Raw genomic sequence first — 23,475 nt, forward strand, 5'->3', positions numbered from 1 at the left:
AAAAGGTAAGTATACAAAATCAATTCTATTTCTATACACTATCAATGAAGAGTCAGAAAATGAAATTTAAGAACCAACACACAATGGGGACTTTCAGAGGGTGGAGGGTGGGAGGAAGGAGGGCATCAGGAAAAATAACTAATGGGTATGAAGCTTAATACCTGGGTGATGAAATAACCTGTACAACCAACCCCCATGACACGAGTTTACCTACGCATTACAATAAACCTGCGCTTGTACCCCTGAACTTAAAAGTTAAAAAAAGGAACCTGGCCGGGCGCGGTGGCTCAAGCCTGTAATCCCAGCACTTTGGGAGGTCGAGACGGGCGGATCACAAGGTCAGGAGATCGAGACCATCCTGGCTAATACGGTGAAACCCTATCTCTACTAAAGAATACAAAAAAAAAAAAAAAACTAGCCGGGCGACGAGGCAGGCGCCTGTAGTCCCAGCTACTTGGGAGGCGGAGGCAGGAGAATGGCGTGAACCTGGGAGGCGGAGCTTGCAGTGAGCTGAGATCCGGCCACCACACTCCAGCCTGGGCGACAGAGCCAGACTCCGTCTCAAAAAAAAAAAAAAAAAAAGGAACCAATACCATTTACAATCACAACAAAAACAATCAAATATTAAGGAATATACTTAATAAACTATGTGTAAGACTTATACACTAAAAATTATAAAACATCGCTAAATGAAATGAAAGAAGACCTAAATAACTGGAGAAATACACCATATTTGTGATTTGGAAGCCCTTTTATTGTTTATGTTTCAATTCTGTCCAAGTTGACCTATAAATTTGACACAATGGCAATCAAAATTTCCATAGGCAAAGCTGTAGAAATTGGCAAACTAACATTTACTCTTCCAAAGCCGCTTTAAAAATTTGGAAAAATCAGGATTTATACTATCTGATTGTAAGACTTACTATAGCTGGGCACGGTGGATCACGCCTGTAATCCCAGCACTTTGGGAGGCCGAGGCAGGTGGTTTGCCTGAGGTCAGGAGTTTGAGACGAGCCTGGCCAATATGGTGAGAACCTATCTCTACTAAAAATATGAAAATTAGCCATAATTTCATAAAAATTGAATATTTTCATAAAAATTTTCATTTCATAAAAATATGAAAATATGGTGGGCTCCTGTAATCCCAGCTACTCAAGAGGCTGAGGCAGGGGAATCGCTTGAATCTGAATGGCAGAGGTTGCAGTGAGCTGAGATCGCGCCGTTGCACTCCAGCCTGGGTGATGAGAAACTCCGTCTTAAAAAAAAAAAAAACTTACTATAAATTTATGATAATCATAACAATGTGGTGTAAACATAATAATGGACATATAGATCAATGGAATGAGAGGATTCCAAAATGAATTCATGCACATATATGGCCAATTAATTTTTTTTTTTTTTTTGAAATGGAGTTGCACTGTTACCCAGGCTGGAGTGCAGTGGCATGATCTTGGCTTGCTGCAACCTTTGCCTCCTGGATTCAAGCAATTTTCCCGCCTCAGTCTCTTGAGTAGCTGAGACTACAGGCATAGGCCACCACACTCAGCTAATTTTGTATTTTTAGTAGAGACAGGATTTCACTATGTTGGCCACACTGGTCTCAAACTTCTGACCTCAAGTGATCCACCCGCCTCGGCCTCCCAAAGTGCTAGGATTACAGGCATGAGCCACCGCATCTGGTCTTTTTTTTTTGTTTGAGATGAAGTCACACTGTCTCCCAGTCTGGAGTACAGTGGCATGATCTTGGCTCACTGCAACCTCCACCTTCTGGGTTCAAGTGATTCTCCTGCCTTAGCCTTCTGAGTAGCTGGGATTACAGTTGCGCATCACCACGCCCAGCTAATTTTTTTTTTTTTTTTTTTTTTTTTTTGAGGCGGAGTCTGGCTCTGTCGCCCGGACTGGAGTGCAGTGGCCTGATCTCAGCTCACTGCAAGCTCCGCCTCCTGGGTTTACGCCATTCTCCTGCCTCAGCCTCCCTAGTAGCTGGGACTACAGGCACCCGCCACCTCGCCCGGCTAGTTTTTGTATTTTTAGTAGAGACGGGGTTTCACCGTGTTAGCCAGGATGGTCTCGATCTCCTGACCTCGTGATCCGCCCGTCTCGGCCTCCCAAAGTGCTGGGATTACAGGCTTGAGCCACCGCGCCCGGCTTTTTTTTTTTTTTTTTTTTTGAGACAGAGTCTCGCTCTGTCGCTGGGGCTGGAGTGCAGTGGCCGTATCTCAGCTCACTGCAAGCTCCGCCTCCCGGGTTTACGCCATTCTCCTGCCTCAGCCTCCCGAGTAGCTGGGACTACAGGCACCAGCCACCTCGCCAGGCTAGGTTTTTGTATTTTTTAGTAGAGACGGGGTTTCACCGTGTTAGCCAGGATGGTCTCGAACTCCTGACCTCGTGATCCGCCCGTCTCAGCCTCCCAAAATGCTGGGATTACAGGCTTGAGCCACCGCGCCCGGCCGAATTTTTGTATTTTTAGTAGAGATGTTTCACCATGTTGGCCATGCTGGTCTCGAACTCTGGACCTCAAGTGATCCGCCTACCTCGGCCTCCCAAAGTGCTGGGATTGCAGGCCTAAGCCATTGCACCTGGCTGCCAATTGATTTTTTATTTTATTTATTTTTTATTTTTTATTTTTTATTTTTTTTATTTTTATTTTTATTTTTTTTTGAGACGGAGTCTCGCTCTGTCGCCAGGCTGGAGTGCAGTGGCCGGTTCTCAGCTCACTGCAAGCTCCGCCTCCTGGGTTTACGCCATTCTCCTGCCTCAACCTCCCGAGTAGCTGGGACTACAGGCGGCCGCCACCTCGCCCGGCTAGTTTTTTGTATTTTTTAGTAGAGACGGGGTTTCACCGTGTTAGCCAGGATGGTCTCAATCTCCTGACCTCGTGATCTGCCCGTCTCGGCCTCCCAAAGTGCTGGGATTACAGGCTTGAGCCACCGCGCCCGGCCTATTTTTCATTTTTGAGACTGAGTTTTGCTCTTCCGCCCAGGCTAGAGTGAAGTGGCTAGATCTTGGCTCACTGTAATCCCCGCCCCGCGGATTGAAGAGATTCTCTTGCCTCAACCTCCCGAGTAGCTGGAATTACAGGCACCTGCCACCACGCTTGGTTAATTTTATTATTTTATTTTATTTTATACGTATTTTATTTTATTTTATTTATTTTATTTTTTATTTTTTTATTTTTTATTTTATTTTTTTTTGAGACGGAGTCTCGCTCTGTCGCCCAAGCTGGAGTGCAGTGGCCGGATCTCAGCTCACTGCAATCTCCGCCTCCCGGGTTCACGCCATTCTCCTGCCTCAGCCTCCGGAGTAGCTGGGACTACAGGCGCCCGCCACCTCGCCCGGCTAGTTTTTTGTACTTTTTAGTGGAGACGGGGTTTCACCGTGTTAGCCAGGATGGTCTCGATCTTCTGACCTTGTGATCCGCCCGCCTCGGCCTCCCAAAGTGCTGGGATTACAGGCTTGAGCCACCGCGCCCGGCCTATTTTTTATTTTATTTTATTTTGGAGTTTCACTCTCGTTGCCCAGGCTGGAGTGCAATGGCTTGATCTCAGCTTATCACAACCTCCACCTCCCAGGTTCAAGCGATTCTCCCACCTCAGCCTCCCGGGTTGCTGGGATTACAGGCATGAGCCACCATGCCCAGCTAATTTTTGCATTTTTAGCAGAAACAGGGTTTCACCATGTTGGTGAGACTGGTCTTGTACTCTCGACCTCAGGTGATCCGCCTGCCTCGGCCTCCCAAAGTGCTGGGATTACAGGCATGAGCTATAGCACCCGGCCTAATTTTTGTATTTTTAGTAGAGAAGAGGTTTCACCATGTTGGCGAGGCTGGTCTTGAACTCCTGACCTCAGGTGATCCACCCGCTTCTGCCTTCCAAAGTGCTAGGATCACAGATGTGAGCCACAGCGCCCAGACTGCCAATTGGTATTTATTTATTTACTTATTTATTTATTTATTTATTTATTTATTTTTGAGACGGAGTCTCGCTCTGTCGCCCAGGCTGGAGTGCAGTGGCGCGATCTCGGCTCACTGCAAGCTCCGCCTCCCAGGTTTACGCCATTCTCCTGCCTCAGCCTCCCGAGTAGCTGGGATTACAGGCGCCCGCCATCTTGCCCGGCTAGTTTTTTTTATTTTTTAGTAGAGACGGGGTTTCACCGTGTAGGCCAGGATGGTCTGGATCTCCTGACCTCGTGATCTGCCCGTCTCGGCCTCCCAAAATGCTGGGATTACAGGCTTGAGCCACCGCGCCCGGCGCCAATTGGTTTTTAAATAAAGGTGCCAAGATAACCCAATGGGAAAAGTGTACACACATACACACACATATAAATGTATTTCTTTCTTTCTTTCTTTCTTTTTTGAGATGGAGTCTCACTCTGTCACCCAGCCTGGAGTACATTGGCGAGATCTTGGCTCACTGTATCCTCTGCCTCCCAGGTTCAAGGAATTTTCCTGTCTCAGCCTCCTGAGTAGTTGAGATTACACGCATGCACCAGCATGCCCAGCTAATTTTTGTATTTTTAGTAGAGACAGAGTTTTACCATGTTGGCCAGGTTGGTCTTGAACTCCTGACCTCAAGTGGTCTGCCCACCTTGGTTTCCCAAAGTGTTAGGATTACAGGCATGAGCCACAGTGCCTGGTGGGAAAAGTATATATTTTTTGAAACAAATGATGCTGTAAAACTAAATATCCATACGGGGGGAAATAATGCAGATATTCATATGTACAGAAAAGAATCCTGGCCAGGCACAGTGGCTCTTGCCTGTAATCTCAGCACTTTCAGAGGCCATGGAGGGTGGATCACTTGAGGTCGGGAGTTTGAGACCAGCCTGACCAACGTTGTGAAATCCCGTCTCTACTAAAAGTACAAAAAAATTATCTGGGCATGAGGCTGCACACCTGTAATCCCAGCTCCTTGGGAGGCTGAGGCAGGAGAATCGCTTGAACCCAAGAGGCAGAGGTTGCAGTGAGCTGAGATTTCAACACTGCACTCCAGCTTAGGCGAAAGAACAAGACTCTGTCTCTGACCCTGACATCACACCATATACAAAAATAACTCAAAATGTATCATAGGCTTATGTAAAAGCTAAAACTAAAAATATATAAGTACCAGAAGAAAATATAGGAGAATATCTTTGTGCCTTTTGAGTAGACAATGATTTCATAGACAAAAAGCACTAACCATAAAAAGCAATCCAATTGATAAACTGAACTTTACTAAAACTTAATTAAACTTCTGCTCTTCAAAAGACACCATTAAGGAAATAAAAAGCCAAACCAGAGGCTAAGGGAAATATATACAGACAGTCCCCAGCTTAATGATGGCATGACTTAGATTTTTCAATTTTACAATGGTGTGTAGGTGATATGTGTTCAGTAGAAATTATATTTCTAGTACCCATAGAGCCATTTGATTTTTCCCGTTAAGTGCAGTATTCAATGAATTGAATGAAATGTTAAGCACTTCATTTAAAAACAGTCTTGTGTTAGATGATTTTGCCTAAGTGTGTGCTAATGTAAGTGTTCTGAGCATGTTTAAGGTAGGCTAGGCTATGATGTTTGGTAGGTTAGGTGTATTTTTTATTTTTTTATTTTTTTTGAGATGGAGTTTTGCTCTTGTTGCCCAGGCTGGAGTGCAATGGCTCAATCTCGGCTCACGGCAATCTCCGCCTCCTGGGTTCAAGTGATTCTCTTGCCTCAGCCTCTAGAGTAGCTGAGATTACAGGCGTGTGTCACCATGCCCGGCTAATTTTTGTACTTTTAGTAGAGACGGGGTTTCTCCATGTTGGTCAGGCTGGTCTTGAACTCCTGACCTCAGGCGATCCACCCGCCTCAGCCTCCCAAAGTGCTGGGATTACAGGCGTGAGCCGCTGCACCCATCCAGGTTAGGTGTATTAAATGAATTTTCAACTTAACCATATTTTGAATTTATAATGGGATTATGGAGACATGACTTCATTGTAAGCTGAGGAGCATTTGTATACAGATATGACAAAGCTTATATCCACAATATGTAAAAAACTCTTACAACTCAGTAATGAGACAAAGAACCCAATTAAAAGATGGGCAAGGCCAGGCGTGGTGGCTCATGTCTGTAATCCCAGCACTTTGGGAGGCTGGGGTGGGTTGATCACCTGAGGCCAGCAGTTTGAGTCCAGCCTGACCAACGTGATGAAACCCCTTCTCTACTAAAAATGCAAAAATCAGCCATGTATGGTGGCGCACGCCTGTAATCCCAGCTAATTGGGAGACTGAGGCAAGAGAATCACCTGAACCTGGGAGGTGGAGGTTGCAGTGAGCCAAGATAGCGCCATTGTACTCCAACCTGGGCAGCAAGAGCAAAATTCTGTCTCCGGGGTGGGTGGGGGGTGGGTGAGACAGGGAGGGAAGACAAAAAATTTGAACAGGTTTCAGAAAAAAGATATATAAATAACTAATAAGTACATGAAAAGATGTTCATTGCATTTAATTTTAATGCAAATTAAAATTACAATGAGATACTAACACACACTCACAAGTGTGATTGTAACTAACAGGGCTGACATAACTAATAAGTACATGAAAAGACATTCATTGCATTTCATTTTAATGCAAATTAAAATCACAATGAGATACTAACACACACTCACAAGTGTGATTGTAACTGACAGGGCTGATATTACTAAGTGCTGATGGGGTTGTACAGCAGTTGGGGCTCTCTTACACACCTGATGACAATGGAAACTGGTAACAATTTGGCATTTTCTTCAGTTAAGTGTAGCTGGGTGTAGTGGCTCACACCTATAATCCCAGAACTTTGGGGAGGCCAAGACAGGAGGATTTCTTGAACCCAGGAGTTCAAGACCAGCTTGGGCAATATAGTGAGCCCCTGTCCTTATAAAAAATAAAATCAATTAAAAAAGAAAGAGTTAAATGTGCATTTACCTATTTGATCCAGCAATTCCACTCTTGGGTATTTACCCAAGAAGAAGAAAAAGATGTGTTTACACAAAGAATTGTACCCAAATGTTCACAGCAGCTTTATTCATGAAAGCCTAAAGTTGGAAATAACCTGAAGTACATCACATTGACAGAAGAATATACAAATTGTAGCGTACCTATGTAACGGAATACTATTCAGCAGTGAAAATTAGCCACCAATACACCTAATCATGTAGACCAATTTTACAGAAAAGCTGAAGACCAGCCTGGCCAACATGGTGAAACCCCATTTCTACTAAACATACAAAAAGTTGTATAGTGAGATCCTGTCTCAAAAAAAAAAAAAAAAAAAAAAAAAGGAAAAGCTGAGTAAAGAACACACAAAAGTGTACACAATGCACGATTCCATTTGTATGAAGTTCTATGGTAGTCAAAACTAACCTATAGAGACAGAAAGAGCAGTATTTGCCTGGGACTAGTAGGAGGAGGATAACGGCTAACACAGAGAATTGTGGGGGGCTGGCCAGGCATGGTGGCTCATGCCTGTAATTCCAGCACTTTGGGAGGCCGAGGGGGGTGGATCACTTGAGGTCAGGAGTTTGAGACCAGCTTGGCCAACATAGTGAAACCTCATCTCTACTAAAAGTACAAAAATTTAGCCAGACGTGGTGGTGCGTCTCTGTAATCCCAGCTACTTGAGAGGCTGAGACATGAGAATGGCTTGAATCTGGGGTGCTGAGGCTACAGTGAGCCAAGGTTGAGCCACTGCACTCCAGCCTGGGCAATAGAGCAAGACCCTGCCTTAAAAAAAAAAAAAAAAAAAAAAAACTTTTGGGGCGTTGGGAATTTTAAATATCTTGACTGGAGCAGTTACATAAGTGTATGTATACATTTTTCAAAATTCATAAATTTCCAGGTGCAGGACAGACTTAAACTGAATAGCTACATTTCATACTTGATTATCTTTGACCTCACAAATAATTAACCACATGATAGCCCATCATATGTCATATTTCCAAGTTTTCTTAAACAAAACAGAACGCGGACGAGGCGCTCAATAGGCATTCTAGTAGAAAACAAACCCAAGTTTTGCATCCTCTTGGCTACTGCATGTTTACTTCCTGGGAGCAGGTCCTACCATATCAGTTTCCTATTGCTGCTTTACGAAATTGCCACACACTTAATGGTATTAAATGACGCACACTGTCTTATAGTTCTGGAGGTCTGAAGTACAAAATGAGTCTTAATGAGCTGACATCAAGGCGTCATCAGGGTAGCATTTCTTCTGGAGGCGCTGGGGGAGAAGCCATTCCTTGCCTTTTCCAGCTTCTACAGGCTTTCCTCATTCCTTGAATCGTGGCCCCCTTTGAGCCAGCAAGCAGAACTCTGCTCTCATCCTCACATCTCCATTTCACATCCTGACTCTGACTCTTCTACATCCCTCTTTTTTTTTTTTTTGAGAAGGAGTCTCGCTCTGTCACCCAGGCTGGAGTGCAGTGGCCAGATCTCAGCTCACTGCAAACTCCGCCTCCTGGGTTTACGCCATTCTCCTGCCTCAGCCTCCCGAGTAGCTGGGACTACAGGCGCCCGCCACCTCGCCCAGCTAGTTTTTTGTATTTTTTTAGTAGAGACGGGGTTTCACCGTGTTAGCCAGGATGGTCTCGATCTCCTGACCTCGTGATCCGCCCGCCTCGGCCTCCCAAAGTGCTGGGATTACAGGCTTGAGCCACCGCGCCCGGCCTACATCCCTCTTATAAGGACCCTGTGACTAGACTGTGCCCGCCTGGATAATCCAGGATTGTGTTCTCATCTCAAGATTTTTAATTAATGACAAAGATACTTTTGGCATTTAAGTTCACATGTTTAACAGATTCCAGGGATCAGGACATGGATATCGCTGAGGGCTATTATCCTACCCTTTTTTTTTTTTTTTTTTTCAGACGTAGTCTCACTCTGTCGCCCAGGCTGGAGTGCAGTGGCGCCATCTCGGCTCACTGCAAGCTCCGCCTCCCGTGTTCACGCCATTCTCCTGCCTCAGCCTCCCGAGTAGCTGGGACTACAGGCGCCCGCCACCACACCCGGCTAATTTTTTGTATTTTTAGTAGAGACGGCGTTTCACCGTGTTAGTGAGGATGGTCTCGATCTCTTGACGTGTGATCCGCCCATCTCAGCCTCCCAAAGTGCTGGGATTACAGGCATGAGCCACCATGCCCAGTCTTTTTTTTTCCAGACATAGCTTCACTCTGTTGCCCAGACTGCAGTGCAATGGCGAGATCTCAGCTAACTGCAACTTCCGCCTCCTGGGTTCGAGCAATTCTCATGCCTCAGCCTCCTGAGTAGCTGAGATTACAGGTGCCTGCCACCACGCTCAGCTGACTTTTATATTTTTGGAAGAGACTGGGTTTTGCCATGTTGGCCAGGGTGGTCTCGAACTCCTGGCCTCAGGTGATCCTCCCATCTCTGCCTCCCAAAGTGCTGGGATTACAGGCGTGAGCCACCGGATCTGGCCTAACCTACTTTTATTCTACAATTATTCTACTCTTGCCTAGCTTAGAAAAATTTGGTCTCTGAAGGGCCTCTATTGATGTGGGATTTCTGCCCCTTTTTCAAAACACTGGTCTGTCCCTGTCCAAAAACCTGCTTTATCTCATGGAGGCTCCAGACTGACTTTCATAACTAAGTAGAGTCTTGCATGTAGGATTCAGGTTTCAGGTTCATGGGGCCTTGAGATTCAAAGTTCAGGGGTTCTAGATTTGAGACACTAAAGGGAGACTTAGGCCTTGAGAAAGTGACCTCAATTCTAGGAGTAGGTGCTGAGACTCAGAGGAATTTTTGGCTTGAACTTGACCCAGGGTTCAGGCAACAGAGAGCAATGGCATAGGGAAGTACAGCATTTACTTTTTCAAGGGGGATAAAAAAGCAGAAGTAGCCGGGCGAGGTGGCTCACGCCTATAATCCTAGCACTTTGGGAAGCTGAGGAGGGTGGATCACCCTCGGTCAGGAGTTTGAGACCAGCATGGCCAACATGGAGAAACCCTGTCTCCACTAAAAATATAAAAATTATCTGGGCGTGGTGGTGGATGCCTGTAATACCGGCTACCTGGGAGGCTGAGGCAGGAGAGTCACTTGAACCTGGGAGGTGGAGGTTGCAGTGAGCCGAGATCGTGCCACTGCACTCCAGCTTGGGTAACAAGAGCAAAACTCTGTCTTTAAAAAGAAAAAAAAAAAAAAAGCGGAAGTGGACTTGGCCACACACTTAATCTTAGCTTCAAGGATGAAGAGAGCACCAAAGACTGGTGCACAAATTAGCTGACTCAGAGGCCAAGGTCCTTCTCATTTTGCATCTAATAGTGCCCCTCCCCTCTTCAACAGGGATGTGGGACAAAGAGCAAAATGAGAGGAAGTTGGAAATAGGTGAATAACAGCTGAAAGCCAAGGCCACTGTGTGCTTACCAGATAACATAAAAAATTTCAAGCTATAGTTACAGGTTAAATTTCTCTTAACTTTATTCTTCCTCTCATTTCTCCATTAAAGAATGATGGATGCATCCTAGGCTAGGCCTGGTGGCTCACGCCTGTAATCCCAGCACTTTGGGAGGCCGAGGCAGGTGGATCACCTGAGGTCAGGAGTTCAAAAACAGCCTTACCAACATGGTGAAACCCTGTCTCTGCTAAAAATACAAAAAATTAGCTGGGCGTGGTGTTCGGTGCCTGTAATCCCAGCTACTCGGGAGGCTGAGGCAGGAGAATCGCTTGAACCTGGGAGGCAGAGGTTGTGGTGAGCTGAGATCGTGCCATTGCACTCCAGCCTGGGCGACAAGAGCAAAACTCTGTCTCAAAAAAAAAAAAAGGAATGTTGCATCTTTGATGCAGAGTAGGAGATAATGAAAAATAAATAAGTAAAACAAAGCAAAAAAATATATAAAGAATGACAGATGATCCACCTTGCCTTAATCTTTATTTAAAGAAAGAGAAATGTTACTAAATTCAGATGTCGTCAGAGAAGAACTTTGGAATTTGGTAACCCCAGTGATCCACTCTACAGAATTCATGTCATTTGCATCGCAGGCTTTCTCATCACTGAAGATGTGAATCCCCACGACAAGGTCCCTCTCAGCCAGTCCCCTGTTTGTACAGGCAGCCCAGATTCCCATAACTGCCTGAGATGCAGGAATGAGTCATCCTCTGCCCAAGCAGGTGGCAGTGGGCACACCTGAAAAAACAAAGTCCAGGAACAATCAGCACAACTTATGACTCCAGAGGAAGAAGTCTAGAGACAGAGCACCATGACTTCTGAGAAAGGTAAAATGGATCTGGGGGCCTGGCAAGTATTCTTGAACAATGCAAGAATGGTGTGTGTGTGTGTGTGTCTGTGTGTCTGTGTGTGTATGTGTGTGTGTGTGTGTGTCCTGCTGATTCTTGCATCTGTGGGTGTTTTCAAACTTCCCCATTATTGATTAATATATTAGTCTTAAATAAGATGATTTATTATTATTAAATATTTACATGTTCAAGTGACTTTAACCAAATCAGTTTTTGTTTCACCATAATAAAAAATTAAGTAGCTGGGCGCTGTGGCTCACACCTGTAATCCCAGCACTTTGGGAGTCCAAGGAGGGTGGATCACTTGAGGCTTAGGGTTCGAGACCAGCCTGGCCAACATGGTGAAACCCTATTTGTACTAAAAATACAAAAATTAGCCAGTCATAGTGGCGCATGCCTGTAGTCCTAGCTACTCCAGAGGCTGAGGTAGGAGGGTCGCTTGAACCCAGGAGGTGGAGGTTGCAGTGACCTGAGATCATGCCATTGCACTCCAGCCTGGGCAACAGAGCAAGACTCTGTCTCACAAAAATAAAAAAAAAGTTAAGTAAAAGTACAACTGTTTAAATAACAGTTTAAGGAAACAACAGATGTGATAGCATGAGAACAATGTGCTAATTGATAAATGAATTGACAATAACTAATTGATAAATTAGTGCCCAGTGTTAGAAAAATGCATGGGAGAGGAAGAACACTTCAGGCTGAGGGAAATAATTTCAACCGAGGTAGGATTTGAACTGGATTCTAAGAGAAGTGTAGACCTAAACATTTTTTTATTTTATTTTATTTTTAGAGACTAGGTGGTGGGTTCACTACTTTTCCCAGGCTGGTCTTGAACTCCTGGGCTCAAGCAATTCTCCATCCTTGGTCTCTCAAAGTACTAGGAATACAGGCATGAGCCACCATACCTGACCAATTTTTTTTTTTTTTAGACTCGCCTTGTTGCCCAGGCTGGAGTACAGTGGTGTGATCACTGCTCACTGCTGTCTTGACCTCCCGGGCTCAAGAGATCCTCCCGCCTCAGCTTCCTGGGTAGCTGGGACAACAGGCATGGGTCACCAGGCCCTGCCAATTTTTTTGCAGAGATGAGGTTTTGCTTTATTGCTCAGGCTGGTCTTGAACTCCTGGGCTCAAGTGATCCACTAGCCTTGGCCTCCCGAAGTACTGGGATTACAGGCATAAACCACCATGCCGGGCCAGAAGGGCAGACGTTGGATCGACAAAGAAGAGGAGATTGCAGGTTGATTGAATCCTATTGATAAACAGAATTGAAAAGCTTTAACAGAGACTTGTGTCTGAAATACAATGAATAAACTGGTTAGGCTACAAAACAATTTACGTAAACAATTTGCAGTAAGACTAGAAAGCAAATTTGAAGTGTTGTTATACTGTAGAGGACTTTCAATGCTAGGTTCAAAGAATGAAAGTTTTTCTTTATGGTAGAGGGAGTATCTGGAGAATTTATGAACAGCACGAAATATGACTAAAATAGTGCTTTAGACACATTTACTTGACATGTGGCATGTGATTTTGGACTGGAAGCAAGGAGACCAGTTAGAAGACTATTGCAATAGTGTGAGTGTGATGGGGCAGGAGGTAATATAGATATCAGTTTGGAGTTCAAGTAACAATTTATTTTCTCCATTATGTTCTCCATCTATTAGAATTCTTTTTTAAGTTCGGGCATGGTAGCCTGTAATCCCAGCACTTTGGGAGGCCAAGGCAGGTGGATCATCTGAGGTAGGGAGCTCGAGACCAGCCTGACCAACATGGAGAAACAATGTCTCTACTAAAAATACAAAATTAGCCGGGCATGGTGGTGCATGCCTGTAATCCCGCTACTTGGAAGGCCGAGGCAGGAGAATCACTTGAACCTGGGAGGTGGAGGTTGCAGTGAACCGAGATTGCACCATTGCACTCCAGCCTGGGCAACAAGAGGGAAATTCCATCTCAGGAAAAAAAAAGAAAAAGAATTCTTTTTTAAGTGGCATACTGGGGGAAAGACCTAACACATTATTTAACTGTAGTATCTACTACCTTCCCTGGACTTTTCTTATGAAGGTGGTGTGTTCTATACCTCAAACCGTCCCCAGTCATGTGGCTGGTATCCTCGTCTTTGCACCCCAGGAATAATATTGTAGACACAGCATATATCTCACTGTCTCTTTCTGAACTTCTCACTGCTGCTTCAGCTCCTTCAGAGAAAGTGTCTTCCCATCATCAATATGCCTTTTTCCTATGATACGGCCTCTGTTTTTGTAAGGCTCCCTTGGAGTGGATTACCGGTTCAAGGGCCCCAATTTGTACTAGGTCTGAGAAGAGCTCATTCCAACGTGCCAACCACCCCCTTCCTCCTTCCTCCCAATGCGCAAATTCCCCATTCCTTCTTTAAAAGTAAGAGATTTGTTCTTCAGGTCACACTTGGAATAGTGTTTTCTGACTTCATCCTATTTCCTCGATATCTGGCTAATTTCTCATTTTAGTTCCTCTCCCCAGCTAGAACCACTCTCCATCTACAAAAAAACCATGCCATGGCCAAGAGTCCTTTCCATGACTCCTCTACCATCCAGTGCAGATGCATAAAAAGTAACACACACAAACAGGCACACACACAGCCTAGGGTAAAGTGTGCTCTGTTTCAAACGGAGTGTCTCCCAGAGCCTGTGACTCTTCTTTGTTCAAAAGTAGCACCTGCGAGTTAAGGTTTGGCCAGGAGAGTGGGATGAATTTCTTGCCTGAATCTCCCCAAATCACCCTTAGAGGTTCAGGCCTTGTCAGTGCCCATTTTTTTTGCTAGGAACATCCCCAAGGCTCTGAGTCCTGAGGGGTGCAGGTCTTTAAAATCCAGTACTTTCCCTGGAATCATCCCCATGTTCTCTAATGGCTTCTTACACTTAGCATACTATCCAGGGCTGGTAAGGCCGTATGGCTTACTCCTTCCATTGCCCATCTCCCTCCACTGCATGTCTTGATTACTGTGACCCAGCCAGGCTGACTTGCTTGCTCTTCGTTGAACAAGTCAAGGTCCACACTTCAGGTCGTTTGCACCTGCTGTTCCCCGTGCTTGGAATCCTCTCCCCTTCCCCAACGTCCACATGTCTTGTTCTCTAACTTTACATTCAGGTCTCAGCTTTAACGTCCCTCTTTACAGATGCCTTCTCTGACCGCCATCTCTGATATGGTTGATATGGTGCCCCCACCACCTTTTGTCTCCTTCCAGTACTTTTCTTCTTCTTTCTTTTTGTTTGAGACAGAGTCTCTCTCGCTCTGTCACCCAGGCTGGAGTGCAATGGTGCGATCTCGGCTAACTGTAACTGCCACCTCCTGGGTTCAAGTGATTCTCCTGCCTCAACCTCCGGAGTAGCTGGGATTACAGGCACGTGCCACCAAGCCCGGCTAATTTTTGTATTTTTAGTAGAGACAGGGTTTTGTCATATTGGTTAGGCTGGTTGGTAACTCCTGACCTCACGTGATCTACCCGCCTTGGCCTCCCAAAGTGCTGGGATTACAGGCATGAGCCACCGCGCCCAGCCTCTACTTGTGCTTAATCATTTTTGTTGAAGCCTTAAGGCAGACTACCTTGTTTGGGATTGGGCATCTGGGAAAATAGATTTTGGCAAAGCCCTTAAAATCTTGCTTTTCTTGGGTGCAATGAGCTGGTCCAATACAATTAATCCATGAAAGAATCTTCAAATTCCATTTTCTGAGATGATTTGCAGGTTTGGAATAATAGAGCACTTTTTCTTAGCAACTCATTTGATATTTGAGTGTTATTTGACACAATCATATCTTGGTCAACAGGTCCTTCAACAGGTGACCCCACTCTGAGGTAAGAATAATACTATCACAGTGCCCATTTAATTCGATCAAGAATCAATGGGTGTTTAAGAGCTGTGCATGGTGGCACATGCACCTATAGTCCTAGCTACTCAGGAGGCTGAGGCAGGAGTGGGAGAATCGCTTGAACCTGGGAGGTCAGGACTGCAGTGACCTATGATTGCACCATGGCACTGCAGCCGGGGTGAAAGACTGAGACCCTGTCTCAAAAAAAAAAAAAAAAAAAAAAAAAAGTGGAGCTGTGGATATAGCTTTCTTTATTGTTGTTCCTTTTCTCTTTTGTCATTTTCCCATTCTTTCTTTCATTTTTGCCTTTTCCAACTTCATTTTCTATGGCTATTGTTTTTTATATCTTTGCTCTTATGTCTTTTGATCGCTTTAAATAAATTATTTTCTAGCTTGCTTATCTGTTATTGTCTTACGATTTCTCTTCTCTTTTTAAATCGCATGCTTTTATAGCCATCAGTGAAATACCTGGGAAACTCATTTGCCACTTTAACTTTATCTTCGTTTTATACTGTCTGCCCGTTTTTCAGACATATGACAGGGAAGTCATGTCAAGGAATATATTATCTAGTGATAGGTGGAAGGATTGATCTATGTAATAAATGCATGTGATACTTTAGGGATGAGTGGGAACTATTAGGATGTAATAAGCTTGTGACTTAACCATATTGCAAAGAGGAGTCTGCAGCTCAATTCTGAGTTTCCCTTGGGTCACGGCTTTCAGACATAGAGAGTGTTAAATCTAAAGATACCACTGAGAGCAATTAGAATTTCTTTCTTATAGGAGTTAGTATATAGAATCCTAATGTGGAAGAATCTTGAGGCTAAATTGCTCTTTTGTCTGTTCTTGACAATATAATCTTGTTGGCAATTTGGGGCTTCAACACTTGAGAAGATCTGGTTAGAGTCCCTTGAGGAACAGAAAAGATAAGGATTGGAACATGGCACCTCTAGGTGTGAAAGAGAAAAACTGGAATATAGCTAGGCATGGTGGGGCACACCTGAAGTCTCAGCTACTCAGGAGGCTGAGGCAGGAGAGTAGCTTGAGCCCAGGAGGCAAGACCAGCCTGGTCAGCTTAGAGAGACCCTGTCTCAAAAAAAAAAAAAAAAAAAAAAAGGGTTAGAATATAGTGAAGGAAACTTTAAAAGAGAAACAAAGCACACAGGCCAGGCGCGGTGGCTCAAGCCTGTAATCCCAGCACTTTGGGAGGCCAAGACGGGCGGATCACCAGGTCAGGAGATCAAGACCATCCTGGCTAACACGGTGAAACCCCGTCTCTACTAAAAAATACAAAAAAACTAGCCGGGCAAGGTGGCGGGCGCCTGTAGTCCCAGCTACTCGGGAGGCTGAGGCAGGAGAATGGCGTGAACCTGGGAGGCGGAGCTTGCAGTGAGCTGAGATCCGGCCACTGCACTCCAGCCTGGGTGACAGAGCGAGACTCCGTCTCAAAAAAAAAGAAATAAAGCACACAAAGTCAAGATTGAAACATAATGGTATTAGAGAGTGGTCACCTAATACTGTGACCAGGGGAAAAATCCTGTGTACTATGTTTGTGAGAAAAAAAAATCTGATAATTCAAACAGACCTCTTCAGATAACTTCGAGACATATACTAGAAAAAGAAGTTTCCTAAAATGTTATGCATCAGATCAGCCTGATGGAAGAGGGGAGTAGGGGCTGGGCGCGGTGGCTCACGCCTGTAATCCCAGCACTTTGGGAGGCTGAGGTGGGCGAATCACGAGGTCAGGAGTTGGAGACCAGCCTGGCCAGCATGGTGAAACCCCGTCTCTACAAAAAATACAAAAAATTAGCTGGACATGGTGGCAGAGGCCTGTAATCCCAGCTACTTGGGAGGCCGAGGCAGAAAAATCGCTTGAACCTGGGAGGCAGAGGTTGTGGGGAGCTGAGATCACACCACTGCACTCCAGTCCAGGCAACAGTGTGAGACTCCATCTTAAAAAATATAAAAAATAAAATAAAAAAATAAAGAAGAGGGGTGCAGGAGAAGATTTCTAAGATCTCTCTAAATATGCCATGACAGTGTGGGCTGCTTTTTGTTTTTCAGGAGAAGAATCGAACCCTGGGAGTTTGACATCTTCTATGACCCCAGAGAACTTCGTAAAGAGGCCTGTCTGCTCTACGAAATCAAGTGGGGCATGAGCTGGAAGATCTGGCGAAGCTCAGGCAAAAACACCACCAATCACGTGGAAGTTAATTTTATAGAAAAATTTACGTCAGAAAGACGTTTTCACTCATCCATCAGCTGCTCCATCACCTGGTTCTTGTCCTGGAGTCCCTGCTGGGACTGCTCCCAGGCTATTAGAAAGTTTTTGAGTCAGCACCCTGGTGTGACTCTGGTGATCTATGTAGCACGGCTTTTTTGGCATACGGATCAACAAAATCGGCAAGGCCTCAGGGACCTCGTTAACAGTGGAGTAACTATTCAGATGATGACAGCATCAGGTAAAATCAGTAAACAAAGAAACTTCATTGTTTCCAAGAGACTGTGGTGATAGTAGCTGTCTTTAGGCCAGAAGATTGGTTGGTCCAGGCTGGAAGTCTTAGAAGTAGAAGTCCAAAATAATATGATAAAGGACTAGGTCTGAAATTCATGACAAGGAAAGTAACAAAAATACAACTCCTGGCTGGGTACGGTGGCTCATACCTGTAATCCCAGCACTTTGGGAGGCGGAGGCGGGCAGATCAGGAAGTCAGGAGATGGAGACCATCCTGGCTAACACGGTGAAGCCCCCTCTCTACTAAAAAATACAAAAAATTAGCCGGGCGTGGTGGCGGGCGTCTGTAGTCCCAGCTACTCGGGAGGCTGAGGCAGGAGAATGGCCTGAACCCGGGAGGCGGAGCTTGCAGTGAGGCGAGATCGCACCACTGCTCTCCAGCCTGGGCGACAGAGCGAGACTCTGAGACTCCGTCTCAAATAAATAAATAAATAAATAAATAAATAAATAAATAAATAAAATAAATAAATAAATAAATAAAATGAAGTAAAAAAATCAGACAGGTATGGCGGCATGCACCTGTAGTCCTACCTGCCTGGGAGGCTGAGGTGGGAACATCTCCTGAACCCAGATGTTCAAGGCTGCAGTGAGCTATGATTGGATCACCACACACTGGCCTAGGTGACAGAGGGAGACCCTGTATCAAAAAACAAAGACCAAAGCAAACAACAACAACCTTTTTTTTTTTTTTTTTTAAGATGGACTCTTGCTCCGTCGCCCAGGCTGGAGTACAGTGGCGGGATCTCGGCTCACTGCAAGCTCCGCCTCCCGGGTTCATGCCATTCTCCTGCCTCAGCCTCCCGAGTAGCTGGGACTACAGGCGGCCGCCACCACCCCCGGCTAATTTTTTATATTTTTAGTAGAGACGGGGTTTCACCGTGTTAGCCAGGATGGTCTCGATCTCCTGATCTCCGCCTTGGCCCCCAAAGTGCTGGGATTACAGGCGTGAGCCACAGCGCCCGGCCAACGACTCTTTTCTCTAGTCTTGCCTCTCAGCCACCTTTAAATGAACTGCTTTATTCTTTTTAGGGGGTCTAATGTCCAGCAGCAACTAGACCAGAGACTAGAGGCTTTCTATATGGTAAACTAGGTTAGGGATCTTCTTAAGTAATTTACCATTGTGCTTGTTGAATGAGCCAAGATGCGTGTTTCCTTAGAGTATTATCACTGCTGGAGGAATTTTGTCAACTACCCACCTGGGGAAGAAGCTCACTGGCCACGATACCCACCTCTGTGGATGATGTTGTACGCACTGGAGCTGCACTGCATAATTCTAGTAAGTTACTTCAGAGACACCAATGCTGGTGCCGAAAGAAGCATGCTTCTTCCAAGTTCTTTCCTGAGAATTTTGAGTCATATCTTCTCTTTGACGTTTATATTGAGATTTAGTTATTTAACTAGCTAGCTCCTCTTAAGAAAATCTCACAGCCAGGTATGGTGGTGCACACCTGTAGTCCCAGCTACTCAGGACGCTTGAGTCTAGGAGTTGTAAGCTGCAGTGAGCTATGATCACGCCAATACGCTCCAGCCTGCATGGTAAAACAAGACCCTGTTTCTAAAAAACAGCTGGGTACAGTGGCTCATGTCTGTAATCCAAGCACTTTGGGAGGCCTGGCCTGGCCAAGATAGTGAGACCCCATCTCTGAAAAAAAGAGAATTAGTTATCAAACAAACTAAACAAGCAAACAAACAACATCTAAGCCTAAGAACAAGAGTACGTTTGTGGGAAGTAAGTGGGAGAAGAGAATTTGGGTCAACAGATCTAAGATATGGGTGGTCCCCATATTAATTACATTTTATCATCTTTATTCTTATTTTATTAGTATTGTATTTTAAACCACAGGGTCTCGCTGTGTTGCCTAAGCTGGGGTGTAGTGGCTATTAACAGGTACCATCACGGCACACCACAGTCTCAAACTCCAAATTCCTAGCCTCAAGCAATCCTCTGACCTCAGCCTCCTGGGTAGCTAGAACTACAGGGATGTGTCATCATGTCTGGCTTTATCATTATTATTGTTCTTGTTACTACAACACATATTGGCTCTACTGTATTTCAGATATTCTCCTTTCCCTTATTAGTGCACGTAGTCTTATTGAAGAGAATGTACGTGCTCCATTGTATTCTCTTGAAAATGGTTCAGGCCGGGTGCAGTGGGTCATGCTTGTAATCCCAGCACTTTGGGAGGCAGAGGAGGGTGGATGGCTTGAGCCCAGCAGTTGGAGACCAGCCTGGGCAACATGGTGAAACCACATCTCAACAAAAACACAAAAAAATTAGCTGGGTGTGGTGGTGCGTGCCTGTAGTTCCAGCTACTTGGGAGGCTGAGGTGGGAGAACTGTTTGAGCCTAGGAGGTTGAGGCTGCAGTGAGCTGTGATTGCACCACTGCACTCCAGCCTGGGTGAATATGCAGTAAGTCCAGAGCAAGAGCCTGCCTAGGGAAATAAAAAAAAAAGTTCAATTGTCTTCCAGTTGACATTTTAAAATGTTTGTGGTGAAAATACTATTAATTAAAATATTTATCCTAAGGATTAAATATAATCCTTTTTTATTCCAGAGTCTTCCACCCTGTTTAAAGATTTCAAGAAGATGGCAAAATCATCTTACATTTTTCAGACTTCATCTTCAAAACTGCCATTACCAAACGATTCCACCACACATCCTTTTAGCTACAGGGCTGATACAGCCTTCTGTGACTTGGAGATGAATAGAATGATTCTATGTGCGTACTGATTCAAGAACAAGCAATGATGACCCACTAAAGAGTGAATGCCATTTAGAATCTAGAAATGTTCACAAAGTACCCCAAAACTTTGTAGCTTAAACCAACAATAAATACGTATTATCTCTCACAGTTTCTGTGGGTAAGGAATTTAGAAGCAGCTTATCTGTCTGTGTGTTCCTGTCTCAGGTCCCCCACGAGGTTGCAGTCAAGATGGCAGCCAGCGCTGCAGTCATTTGAAGGCCTGACTGAGGTGGGAGAATATGCTTCCCAGGTGGCAGGCTCAGATGGCTGGCAAGTTTGTGCTAGTGGCTGGTAGAAGGTTTCTTGCCACGTAGACCTCTCCACAGGGTTGCTAAAATAACCTCAAGACAGGGCAGTTGGCTTCCTACAGGTTAAGTTACCTTTTGAAAAATTTCCTGCAGAGATGGAGTTTTGCCGTGTTGCCCAGGCTGGTCTCAAAGTCCTGGACTCAAATGATCCACCAGCCTCGGCCTCCCAAAGTGCTGGGATTACTGGTGTGAGCTACCATACCTGGCCCAGAGCAAGTGATCTAAGAGAGACCAAGGTGGAAATTTCCATGACTGTGATGACTTCATTTTGGAATCATACCCTATTTCTTCTGCAGTATTCTATTTGTCACACAGGACAGCCATGATTCAGAGTAAGAGGGGACTTATCCACAAGGATCTGAAACTCAGGACATGAAAATCACTGGACGCCATCTTGCATTTTCCCTGTAGGGGCTTTCTCTGTTTTCAGGACAAATAATTACATGGAACCAATTTCTGGAGACACAGCTAGAGGGAAACAAAAGACAAAGTAGTAGCACCTATTTTTATTTGTTTCTTAATTAGAATATCATAAGATATTCTATCATAAGATTTATAGAGGACTGGATGACCAGATGCAGAGAGGAGCTACCCTCTCTGTGAGAGCTTCAGAAACCTGCAGAGACATTGCACGACTTGCCTGCAGAAGTTGTCTGATAGGAATTCTCATCGGGTTACAGAAATAATATTGGTTAGTGATTGGCTGGACATGGTGTCCAGCACAGGGCATTTTGTGGCTGCTTGGCGTCAGTCTACAGCCCATGTTGCAAGGGGCTTTAAGAGGTAATTAGCTCAAGCAGAGAGTGAGATGTGATTGCTGTCACATTTTTTTTTTTTTTTTTTTTGAGACGGAGTCTCACTCTGTCGCCCAGGCTGGAGTGCAGTGGCTGGATCTCAGCTCACTGCAAACTCCGCCTCCTGGGTTCACGCCATTCTCCTGCCTCAGCCTCCCGAGTAGCTGGGACTACAGGCGCCCACCACCTCGCCCGGCTAGTTTTTATATATTTTTTTAGTAGAGACGGGGTTTCACCGTGTTCACCAGGATGGTCTCGATCTCCTGACCTCGTGATCCGCCCGTCTCGGGCTTCCAAAGTGCTGGGATTACAGGCTTGAGCCACCGTGCCCGGCCATGCTGTCACATTTTAAATGTTCTTCTGGGCTTGATAATTTAAAGGAGCTCACATTCCTCAAATAAAACGTTCATTTTCTTTCTCAAACCTAAACATAATATTAACCACTGCTATATTATCATTTTTAGTAGGAGGATGAGAAGGGCTAAATCAGGCACAATTACAAAAAACTCTTAGCCTACTCATCAATTACTCATATAAGCTGAATAACAGCAATTCTAATTTATAGCTACTTTATAATAATATTAAATCTACTAATGAGGCTGGGCATGGTAGCTCATGCCTGTAATCCTAGCACTTTGGGAGGTTGAGGCAGGCGGATCATTTGAGGTCAGGAGTTCGAGACCAGCCTGGCCAACATGGTGAAACCCCATCTCTACTAAAAATACAAAAATTAGCTGGGCGTGGTGGTGGTGGATGCCTGTAATCCCAGCTACTCGGGAAACTGAGGCAGGAGAATCGCTTGAACCTGAGAGGCCGAGGTTGCAGTGAGCCGAGATCGCACCATTGCACTCCAGCCTATGGGACAAGAATAAAACTCCATCTCAACAACAACAACAACAACAACAACAAAATATATATATATAATAAATAAATAAATTTACTAATGAGAGAAGAGAGCGAAAAGAATCAGTTAGGCAGATAGCTAGGACAAGTCCTTGGTAGAATTCCTTTCTAACAAAGAAACAGCTTGAAAGATGAAACTGCAAGCACAGATAAGGGGGCAAGGTCCACCATAAAAATGCCTTCTGTGTAACTAACAAGGGTCACATATACATGCTAGGGTTCCGTGAACACATCCCTTTCCTTTTTTGGCCATACTCAGATAAGGGAATTTGCATAAAAGCGGGAGGGCTTATTTGAAAGATACCTGCAGCTGCACACATAAGGGGAGTTATATAGAACCAGACATGTCCGCAATGGAGAATTCCATCCCCTAACACATGCACAGTAAGGGAAATTAAACCACATGGAGTCACTTAGGCTAAGAATGCACATGTGCACTACAAGGACAGGACAGAGTAAGAGGGGACTTATCCACAAGGATCTGAAACTCAGGACATGAAAATCTCTGGACGCCATCTTGGACAGGGTCAGGAATTCAAAGGGGCTGTCAGGAATTCACACCTTATGCAAATGAAGCACCCAGCCCTACCTGGTTTTTTGTGCCTTATGTAAATGACACATCCCTCCTACCTGTTTATAAAAGGCTTTGTATTCAGCTGTAGAATGGCAACCCCCTTTCAGGCCCTCTCTCTGCTGTGGCGAGCTTTGCCCTTTCCCTTATTAAACTCTTGCTTCAACCTCACCGTTGTGTCCTTGCTCCTTAATTGTCTCTGTTGGTCCTGAGACAAATGATGCTGAATCCTACTTCAAACCACAAAATCAAAACATTGTGGTGCATTGGCAAGACTGCAACATGAGTTTATAATTTATACTACATCAACATCAACTGTGTTCATGTTATCTAAATATATGTACCACAGCGTTATCATCATCATACACATGAAACAAATGATCACTCTAAGCAACCACAATCTGTTACCTTCTTTTCTTTTCTTTTTTTTTTTTTTTGAGACGGAGTCTTGCTCTGCCGCCCAGGCTGGAGTGCTGTGGCCGGCTCTCAGTTCACTGCAAGCTCCGCCTCCCGGGTTCACGCCATTCTCCTGACTCAGCCTCCCGAGTAGCTGGGACTA

General features: G+C 44.9%; 1 protein-coding gene across 2 annotated transcripts; it reads left to right on the plus strand.

Moving 5' to 3' along the window:
- Positions 1 to 11,166: 11,166 nt before the first annotated feature.
- On the plus strand, positions 11,167 to 20,444 carry APOBEC1 (apolipoprotein B mRNA editing enzyme catalytic subunit 1). Of its 2 annotated transcripts, XM_010388026.2 has the most exons (5): positions 11,167 to 11,218; positions 15,038 to 15,065; positions 17,145 to 17,542; positions 18,753 to 18,871; positions 20,152 to 20,444. In XM_010388026.2, exons 1-5 carry the CDS (start codon positions 11,203 to 11,205, stop codon positions 20,299 to 20,301), a joined length of 711 nt encoding a protein of 236 aa, XP_010386328.2. In that variant the 5' UTR covers positions 11,167 to 11,202; the 3' UTR covers positions 20,302 to 20,444. The 2 variants fall into 2 exon arrangements, with proteins under 2 accessions (XP_010386328.2, XP_010386329.2); XM_010388027.2 differs by lacking the exon at positions 15,038 to 15,065.
- Positions 20,445 to 23,475: the final 3,031 nt, after the last annotated feature.

The sequence above is a fragment of the Rhinopithecus roxellana genome, chromosome 10 (genome assembly GCF_007565055.1).
Source record: "Rhinopithecus roxellana isolate Shanxi Qingling chromosome 10, ASM756505v1, whole genome shotgun sequence".
Classification (NCBI taxonomy): Eukaryota; Metazoa; Chordata; class Mammalia; order Primates; family Cercopithecidae; genus Rhinopithecus; species Rhinopithecus roxellana.